This window comes from Bos grunniens, chromosome 26 (assembly GCF_055505025.1).
Source record: "Bos grunniens cultivar Pamir isolate PY7600 chromosome 26, Bosgru_T2T1.0, whole genome shotgun sequence".
NCBI classification, from domain to species: domain Eukaryota; kingdom Metazoa; phylum Chordata; class Mammalia; order Artiodactyla; family Bovidae; genus Bos; species Bos grunniens.
The window spans coordinates 38,611,430-38,621,923 of NC_141190.1; the positions used below are offsets into that span (position 1 = coordinate 38,611,430).

The window sequence follows — 10,494 nt, forward strand, 5'->3', positions numbered from 1 at the left end:
GCACTCAATATGCCAGCAAATTTGGAAAACTCAGCAGTGGCCACAGGACTGGAAAAGGTCAATTTTCATTCCAATCCCAAAGAAAGGCAAGGCCAAAGAATGCTTAAACTACCGCACAATTGCACTCATCTCACACGCTAGTAAAGTAATGCTCAAAATTTTCCAAGCCAGGCTTCAGCAATACGTGAACCATGAACTTCCAGATGTTCAAGCTGGTTTTAGAAAAGGCACAGGAACCAGAGATCAAATTGCCAACATCCACTGGATCATGGAAAAAGCAAGAGAGTTCCAGAAAAACATCTATTTCTGCTTTATTGACTATGCCAAAGCCTTTGACTGTGTGCATCACAACAAACTGTGGAAAATTCTGAAAGAGATGGGAATACCAGACCACCTGACCTGCCTCTTGAGAAACCTGTATGCAGGCTAGGAAGCAACAGTTAGAACTGGACATGGAACAACAGACTGGTTCCAAATAGGAAAAGGAGTACGTCAAGGCTGTATATTGTCACCCTGCTTCTTTAACTTCTATGCAGAGTACATCATGAGAAACGCTGGGCTGGAAGAAGCACAAGCTGGAATCAAGATTGCCGGGAGAAATATCAATAACCTCAGATATGCAGATGACACCACCCTTATGGCAGAAAGTGAAGAGGAACTCAAAAGCCTCTTGATGAAAGTGAAAGAAGAAAGTGAAAAAGTTGGCTTAAAGCTCAACATTCAGAAAACGAAGATCATGGCATCTGGTCCCATCACTTCATGGGAAATAGATGGGGAAACAGTGGAAACAGTGTCAGACTTTATTTTTGGGGGGGCTCCAAAATAACTGCAGATGGTGACTGCAGCCATGAAATTAAAAGGCGCTTACTCCTTGGAAGGAAAGTTATGACCAACCTAGACAGCATATTAAAAAACAGAGATATTACCTTGCCAACAAAGGTCCATCTAGTCAAGGCTATGGTTTTCCAGTGGTCATGTATGGATGTGAGAGTTGGACTGTGAAGAAGGCTGAGCGCCGAAGAATTGATGCTTTTGAACTGTGGTGTTGGAGAAGACTCTTGAGAGTCCCTTGGACTGGAAGGAGATCCAACCAGTCCATCCTAAAGGAGATAAATCCTGGGTGTTCATTGGAAGGACTGATGCTAAAGCTGAAACTCCAATACTTTGGCCACCTCATGTGAAGAGTTGACTCATTGGAAAAGACCCTGATGCTGGGAGGGATTGGGGGCAGGAGGAGAAGGGGATGACAGAGGATGAGATGGCTGGATGGCATCAGCGACTTGATGGACGTGAGTTTGAGTGAACTCTGGGAGATGGTGATGGACAGGGAGGCCTGGCATGCTGTGATTCATGGGGTCGCAAAAAGTTGGACATGACTGAGCGACTGAACTGAACTGAGTACCTACAATGTATGAAAGACAGTACAAGCCCTAGCCTGAAGAGCTTCGCATGGTGAGTCAGCCACAAAGGCATCTTATGCATGTAACAAAGACATTAGCTTATGAAGAGAAATCAATTAGGGACCTACCTTGGAGAGTAAATGTGCTCTTAACCTCTCATCTGTAGGATGGACCTTGGGTTCACTCCAGATCTAGCCACGTTCTTGGCATCAGCTCCATACCTTATGTTTGTAAGACTACTAGATGTTCAGGAATGCAAGCCACAGGACAGAGGTGGTGAACTAATCAATGTGAGAAAATAAACTGGGAACTTAACACCCCCCAATAGACAGACTGAAAATTCAGGGAGGTTACATCAACTGGAATGTACTTTAGCATTTCTTACAACTGCTATTTCTGGGTAACTGTGGCCAACACATATTGAAACACTCCCCAGCCAATTTAATGAGATAAATCTATTGGTTGGCTGCCAAAAATAAGACTTGGTGACAATTCTTACAAAGAGGATTACAGAACCTCCCATGAGTCTCAGAAAGGGCTGGTGCCAAGTAGTAGGCTGGCCCCATTCCCAGCTTTACAACTCCTTGCAGGAAAAGGACTGGATACTTGGTATTAACTAAAATGAATTACTATATCAAATTAAAAGTTCTACCTCAGCCCTATTGGATTTCTCCAGGACTCATTTCTGGAGATGTGTTTGGTCAGTTTGTTTTGTAGTCAAACAAGTCTCAAGTACACTTCAGATGGGGTAAGAATTAATTAGTTGCTGTTCAGTTGCCAATGTGCATAATTTGTAAAGATGTCTATAAACACAGTGATTCTTCAACCTCTTTAGGCTCTCCATAAAGTCCACATACATGTTAAAAAATTTTAACTGAAGTTGTAGGCACGATAGAAACTTGTGAGAGCTTTTCTAGTAATTAATGAGGATACTGTTCTCTCACAGTTGACTTAAACTATCCAGGAACATTTCAAATTTTTAAACATGCCAGCAACTAAGAATAATTCATGGTGTATAACTTTATAATGCCATCAACCTAAAGTTGAATAACGATACTTAAAAAAAACAACTGACTGGACTCATACAGAGCCTTACACACAGATGTGTAAGGAAACTGTTGAATAGATACCTATGTATTCTGATTATAAGATTTACCTCTATGTAATCCATCAAGTATTGTCTAAAGGCTAATAGCGTATTCCCAAAGCTTCACTCGGATGTTTCTGAAATTCATTGGAAATAGGATCATTCTTAAGGTGTTTAACCTTTGTTATGTGTTAAAATCACCTGAAATGCTTTGAAAAAATGCTGGTGCCCAATCTCCATCTTTAATCAGTTGGCTGGGGATACAGCCTAGGCTGGAGAAGGTGATGGCACCCCACTCCAGTACTCTTGCCTGGAAAATCCCATGGACGGAGGAGCCTGGTGGGCTGCAGTCCATAGGGTTGCGAAGAGTCGGACTTCCCTTTCACTTTTCACTTCCATGCATTGGAGTAGGAAATGGCAACCCACTCCAGTGTTCTTGCCTGGAGAATCCCAGGGACGGGGGAGCCTGGTGGGCTGCTGTCTATGGGGTCACACAAAGCCGGACATGACTGAAGTGACTTAGCAGCAGCAGCAGCAGCAGCATGGCCTAGGCACTGATGGTTTTTGAGAACTCCCCCGGTAATTCTAGGAGCAGTCAGGGCTGAAACCAGTGACTCGAACCCTCCAAAGAAGAGACCACAATTAACTGAATTCCTCCCTGACTAATTCCACCCTGTTCCCCATTCTTTTCACTCTCCACACATACCAAACCAAAGTATGATCTGAGGAAACAGGAAATGTCTTATCTTGAGTCTTCCAAACAGTAGAGCTGCTGGAAACACAGGAATCAGTCCCTGGGATCCTGGGAGAGGAGGTCATTTGGGGTGGGGGAGGGGTGACCTAATGCTGTGGGTGGGTCACATTGCTAGAGCACAGGCTCTTTGTTCTCCACATCCAAAGATGGAGCTGAAAGTTAGTTTGAGTGCCATTATCAAAGGTAACTGGTATGTCCCAAGTTCACCTGCCTTTTTCTTTCTCCAGCTTTTTCCTGCCATTCCCCATGCTGTGAAAAGTCTAGATATATATATAGATAGATAGATAGATAGATACTAAAGATGCACATTACTTGTAAAGCAACATATGCCAATAAAAATTAATTTAAAATAAAAGTTAATTTGATTTAAAAAGATTCATATTGCTAACTAACCCAACTGTGAATGGAACCACTCTCCATTGTGGCTACTGACATCAGAGCAATAGGATTTAATCCTTGTCATCCCCAAATCACCTCCTCTTTCCCTTCCTTTAAGGGCACACTTTACTGAGTGAATGAGTTCACTGAGACTAAGAGAAGGGGAGAGGTGGGAAAACACTGATTCTGCTGTTTAGTGAGCTGGGGTAGTACTGGCATCTTCCGGTTGGTAACTGAATGGCTGCAGACACCAGTCTATGCCCCATATGCTGCAAGGGTTAATCTGACAGCTGCATATCATGAATCATTTCCCAAGACTCCTGCCTTCACTGCCATGATCACTTTTCCAACATCAATGTGGAAACTCTTGTCCCAGGGCACTTGTCCTCATTTAAAGAACTCTTGGGATGTTAGGGTAAGAATTAGCAGCCTGGTATCATGGCCCAACAGTCTTCCCCTATTCCCTTAACCCTGGAAGGAATCACATGTTTGATCTGTACATCCTGTGGGCAGCAGGTTATTTTTCTGTCCTGGCTTTCAGCAAGCTTCTCCTAGTCCTTGTATTCTGAGTTGATCACGCTCCAAGTGTGTCACCACAGAGCAGGTGCTGAGCAGTCAGTTCACAGCTGTTGATTTGTTGCAAGATCAATTAGAGAATACAAGAGTGTGTTACAGCTCACAGTTTACATTGAGCATTCAGAAAACCAAATATTTGAGTGTGTGCCTTGTGGCAAACACTAGTTGTGTATATACACAAACATACACACAGATAGTCTGTCCTGTGCAGTTGTATTTCCCCTTGTGTGAACCTTTTCCACTTTACTCCTGTGTTATCTATCTCTTCATCAACTAATTTATCTCATCATTTTCAAACAGCAATTGGGGGATAAGGAAGAGAGAAAACAATAGCAAAACCTCTTGAAGGTGATTTGTAAGTATTTTGTGCTATAAATGCAAGTGGATTTAAAGTGAAAATCCCTTTGGCATATAAAGCTCTTGTTCAGGAAATGCTGAAATTCTAGTTACAGATTTGTAATACATGTTTCCCTGGAATCCTAGAAGGTAATGGGTTTGAATGGACTAAGCACTATTCTGTATTATATCTCAGGTGAGTCCTTTTTAAAAAGCAACCTGAAAAGCTTTACCAACCCCAACCAGCCATTTTAAACCCCATGCTTATTGCTCCTTCACTCCCTATGGAACAAGCAGAAAGGAAAGCAAGGAAAACAGTCACGTTTCTGAAATATTATCTGAACCAGGGGAAAGAGCTTTGTTTGGCCTTCAGTGGTAAAAGGAGAAAACAGTAAAACCTCTTTTGTTCTCCCTGGCCTCCTCCAAGCAAAGCATGAGTTTTATCAAAGCCTACGTAACATTTTACAGTGACACAAATACAAGGTAAGACAGAGGGACGAGAGGGGTGGGCTGGCAGTTTGGAGCCACATTAGTTTAGTATTAGCCTAGCTCTGGAATAATCTCTCCAGTCCGGCCTCCGGGTGGGCACCCTCCGGAGACCACTGGACTGGAGTTCCCCAAGGCCTGGCACAGTGGCATCAGATCACCACGCTGACTGTCATGCTCTGGCCGTGCGGAGCAATCTTGCGGGGCCAGGCCAGCAACAGTTTGCGGAGCTCCTCGCGGAAGCTGTCGTGCAACCAGGCGTAGATGAAGGGGTTGTAGCAGGCGGAGCTCATGGCCAGCCAGTGGCAGAGCAGCTGCACTAAGCCGAAGGCGTAGGGGTCTATGGCGTGCGGGTCGAGGTCCCGCAGCAGGTTGAAGACGTGCAGCGGCAGCCAGCAGACGGCGAACACCACCACAACCACCACCAGCAGGCAGAAGGTGCGGCGGCGTCGCGCGCGGTCCCAGTCGGCCTGGCTCTGGGTCACGCAGCCCGGAACCACGCGGTTCCGGAGATTCACCGACACCCGGACGTAAGACAGGAGGATGACCAGCAGGGGGAGCAGGTAGGTGACGAGCAGCAGCCCCCAAGCGTAGAGCTGGCGCTGGCGCTCCTGGGACCCCCAGAACTCCTCGCAGAGGCGCACGCGGTGCGGCTTGAGTTCCACGTGGTAGGTGTGCAAGGCGGCCGGCAGTGCTAGCACCGCGGACAGCGCCCAGATGGCCAGCACCGCGTAGGCGCTGAAGAGCAACGAGATGCGCCGGCGCAGCGGGTGCACCAGCACGACGTAGCGGTCCACCGCGATGGTGGTGAGCGTGAACACCGACACGTAGACGGTGACCGGCTGCAAGAAGAAGACCAGGTGACACAGGCCGCCGCCGAACACCCAGCCGCGTGGCTCGAATGCGTAGGCCAGCGTGAGAGGGACGCAGGCGGCGCACATGAGCACGTCGGACAGGGCCAGGTTACCGATGAGAAAGTTGGTCACGTTGTGCAGCCGACGCACCCGTGCGATCACCAGCACCAGCAGGCAGTTGCCCACAAGCCCCACGACCACCACGATGCTGTAGAGCAGCACAATCAGCCCCTTCAGCTGATGCACCAGCTGCAGGCTCTGGAACGGCGTGATGGCCTGGGAGCCTGGACCAGCCGCCGACCCATTGCCCACCACCGCCTCTGAGCTCTGGTTGACCGGACTTGAAGCCGCAGGCAGCAGCCCAGAAAATAAGTCAGGGGCCGCTGGACCCTGAGTGGGCAATGAGGCCATAGCCACCTGTCCAAAGATAATCAGAGTCTGTCACCTCCCATTCTCTTTCAGTCCCCTCCTACGCCAACCGTCTCCCCCCTCAACACACACACACACCTTAATTACTCAAATATTCCCTTTAGAATGACAGGCCACAATAAATAATCAACAAAATTTAAAGTGCTGTCACCCCCACCTCTGTAAAATGAAATCTAGGGGTGGTTAGATGTGCATAGGTTATTTAAATGCCTTCCACTCTATTTGGAGCCCCTACAGTCCCCACAAGCCAGACCCAAGCGCAGTCCTACCTGGTGACTGGGGCTTGACGGATGGGAAAGCTCTCCGGAGAAAGAGAGGTAGAATCCTGGCTGTCCCTGGAGGTCCTCCACCCAGACGGTGGTGCAGGCTACTCCGCGGAGCTGAAAAGATTCGAGTTCCCAGTGGACTCGCGGCTTTTGAGAGGGGCTGGAAGCACCTCCCCTTCGCCCCGCCCCCACAACAGCGTGCCCTTGTAGGGAAAATAGGGGCGGAGCTCGCACCTCCCAACTCGGTGCTTTGAGAAATAGGAGAAGGATAGTAGAAACAGAAAAGGAAGAAGGGGCCAGAAACCTGGGCCGGAGGGTCAGGGAAGAATCTATATTGTGGGAGCTTGCTGCGTCCTGGGAGAGTCCCGCTCTGGAGGGGAGTGCAGTAAACTAGGGAGATGAGAGGCGTGAACTGTCTGGCTCTCGGGACGACCTGGTGCCGTTTCCGTAAGGAAGTCGCAGGGCAGGAAATGGGGTGGGGGATTGAGATATCTACGGGATGTAGGGGAGAGATGAGGGACTCGTCCTTAAAAGCCGGATCCTGCCTTGAGTCTTGGCTCGGGTTAAGAGAGTCGCATAGGTAGTTCTGTCAGGGATTTAAATTGCAGCGCTTGGAACTAGCCGCAGACCTTAGGGGGCTCGCGGTCCCCGGGACGCACTGAGCCCTTTGCCTAAGCTGGCGACGCGATGCCGAGTCACGGGTCCGATCAAGCCCAAGAAAATTGTTCAGCACCGCGGACAGCTCCCGCGGCCGTGGCTGCGCGGCTCGGGCGTGCCTGGGAGCGCATAAACAGGGAGTTCAGCCCCTCTTCTGTGTCCGTCGCATTTGGAGGAGGGACCTGGTCCCTAGCCTAGTTCAAAGAGCTGCCTCGCTGCCTACATCCTGGGCCGGGCTGCAGACTCCAAGAGCAGTAGGGTGGAGTGGAGGCCGATGGCCCGGAGTGACTTGGCTCCTGCTATAGGTCACTGCTCACAGTGCCATTGACAGCACTGGGTTTTATCTCCTTAGGTCAGAAAACGCAGCCTTTGTGCAGCAGGCACACTTCAATACCTGCCCCTCACTACTCCACTACCACCTCCTCCCCTACTCTTCACTCTTTCTTGACTACCAGGCTCTATTCTTCATCTCCCTGACAATACCAGTATGGAATATAAGTTCTGGGACCCCACCCTCTCCATCCTTAAATAAACACCTAAGGCCTCGTCACCACATTTTAGTAATTGCACGGTTTCCATGAGGATAACAAAAGTAACAAACATCTAGGAGGCTTAAAAGTTACATAAAATCTTTAGCAGTATTACATCCTCACTGAAATACAAATTAATCTGGACCAAGTTGGGGGAAGCAGGAAGGAGGCTTTGTAGCCTCCCTCCTTTGAAGACATCTCCTCCCTTCACCTTTTCTTTCCTTTCCCCAGAGGATGGAACTTTATTATTCCCTCTTTCACAAGCCCTGTACTCTGTCTTCTGACTGCAGATATTCCCATGAGGCTGGAAAGAAGTAAAATTATTTCACTCTCCAAATTCAAGTGATCACTCATACAGGGAGAAAAGTCAACATGGGAACAAAGGCAATCCAATTTTATGCACCTGAATTTATTCTAAACCCACATGCTCTGAGTTATAATCACTTTATCTAGTTATAGCTAAAGAGAAAGTATGATAGTAAAAAAAAAAGCAAACTTCAAAATAAAATACAATCTGTGCCTGACTAACCCCTTTTTATTCAGTCACTAAGTCGTGTCCAACTCTTGGCAACCTCATGAACTGCAACATGCCTTTCGATCTTTCTCATCATGTTCATCAACAGGGTTTTATGTACCCAAAAGGCAAGGCACTTTTTTGCTTCAAAATATCTTTAGCAGAGGAAATTGTGGTAACAGAGTTGAAAAACGATTTGAGGTGCATTTTTTTTTTTTTTTGGACATTCTAAGTCGCTTCAGTCATGTCCAACTCTTTGCGACCCTATGGACTGTAGCCCATCAGGCTCCTCTATCCATGGGATTCTCCAGGCAAGAATACTGGGGTGGGTTGCCATTTCCCTCTCTAGGGGATCCTCCCCACCCAGGGATCAAACCCATGTCTCCTAGAGTCTCCTGCATTGGCAGATGGGTTCTTTACCACTGTGCCACCTGGGAGGCCTCCTATTCCCCAAAAGCCTTTAATGGCCCATCAAACAAAGACTAGAGCTTTAGCATGGCATTTCCAATCAGCATGCCCTTTTATTCTGATCTTCCCTCTTTTTTTTTTTTTTTTTGGTCTGCTTCCCACCTGTCTCACTCCCTATATTCAGACCACGCTAGCCTGCTGGACACAGACACGACCTCACCATTCCTGTTCATCATCTCTCTTGGGGTTTATTCCCTTTCTGTAGAATACCAATTGCTTCATCCCCACACAACTCACATTCTTCACATGCTACAATGCCCAATTCAAAGGTTACCTTGTCTTCAAGGTCTTCTCCCTTTCATGATCTTTCTGTCCTTTATTACATTCTACCTTTGAAATTGTGGAAGTGTTTCCTCCCCTGCCTCCATGACCCCTGATGTAAACTCTTTACAGGCAGGGGCCAATGTCTTGAAGCATTTTGGTACCTACGATATGTCTGAACACAGCAGATACCAAATAAATATCCTTTTTGATTGAATGGCTAAAAATAGCCACCATTTCTTGAGGGCATTTTACATGCCATGCACTGTGCTAAGTACTTCACATGCCTTATCTCATTTGACCCCCTCAAAACTATTGGGTTTCTTTGGGCTGCACCACAGAGCTTGTGGAATCTTAATTCCCCAACCAGGGATCAAACCCATGCCCTCCACAGGGAAAGTGCAGAGTCCTAACCACTGGACAGCCAGGAAATTCCCCTCAAAATTACTATTATGCTCATTTTACAAATGAGGTAACTGGTACTTCAAGGCTAAGCAACTAACCATGATGGTACAATTGAAAAGCAGTGGGGCTGGAATCTCAACTTCAACTTGCCAGGTTCTGGAGCCAAACCCTCCACTACTGTATTTTCCTGCCTCTGAATCCAAGACAGACATATCTGCGCAAACAGAAAATATAAGTGAGTTCTGATGGGATTTAATAAAAATAGTGAACCCCTCCCCCACAGTGGTTTAACTCAAAATGGATTAAAGATCTCAACATAAGACCAGAAACTATAAAACTCCTAGAGGAGAACATAGGCAAAACACTCTCTGACATACATCACAGCAGGATCCTCTATGACCCACCTCCCAGAATATTGGAAATAAAAGCAAAAATAAACAAATGGGACCTAATTAAACTTAAAAGCTTCTGCACATCAAAGGAAACTATTAGCAAGGTGAAAAGACAGCCTTCAGAATGGGAGAAAATAATAGCAAATGAAGCAACCGACAAACAACTAATCTCAAAAATATACAAGCAACTCCTACAGCTCAACTCCAGAAAAATAAATGACCCAATCAAAAAATGGGCCAAAGATCTAAATAGACATTTCTCCAAAGAAGACATACAGATGGCTAACAAACACATGAAAAGATGCTCAACATCACTCATTATCAGAGAAATGCAAATCAAAACCACTATGAGGTACCATTTCACACCAGTCAGAATGGCTGCGATCCAAAAGTCTACAAATAATAAATGCTGGAGAGGGTGTGGAGAAAAGGGAACCCTCTTACACTGTTGGTGGGAATGCAAACTAGTACAGCCACTATGGAGAACAGTGTGGAGATTCCTTAAAAAACTGGAAATAGAACTGCCTTATGATCCAGCAATCCCACTGCTGGGCATACACACTGAGGAAACCAGAAGGGAAAGAGACACGTGTACCCCAATGTTCATCGCAGCACTGTTTATAATAGCCAGGACATGGAAGCAACCTAGATGTCCATCAGCAGATGAATGGATAAGAAAGCTATGGTACATATACACAATG

The 10,494-nt window shown here is 46.7% G+C and overlaps 1 protein-coding gene across 1 annotated transcript; it reads right to left on the reverse strand.

Moving 5' to 3' along the window:
* Window positions 1-4,932: 4,932 nt before the first annotated feature.
* PRLHR (prolactin releasing hormone receptor) lies at window positions 4,933-6,667 on the reverse strand. The gene has a single exon (XM_086378706.1). It carries the CDS (start codon window positions 6,280-6,282, stop codon window positions 5,170-5,172), a length of 1,113 nt encoding a protein of 370 aa, XP_086234832.1. The 5' UTR covers window positions 6,283-6,667; the 3' UTR covers window positions 4,933-5,169.
* Window positions 6,668-10,494: the final 3,827 nt, after the last annotated feature.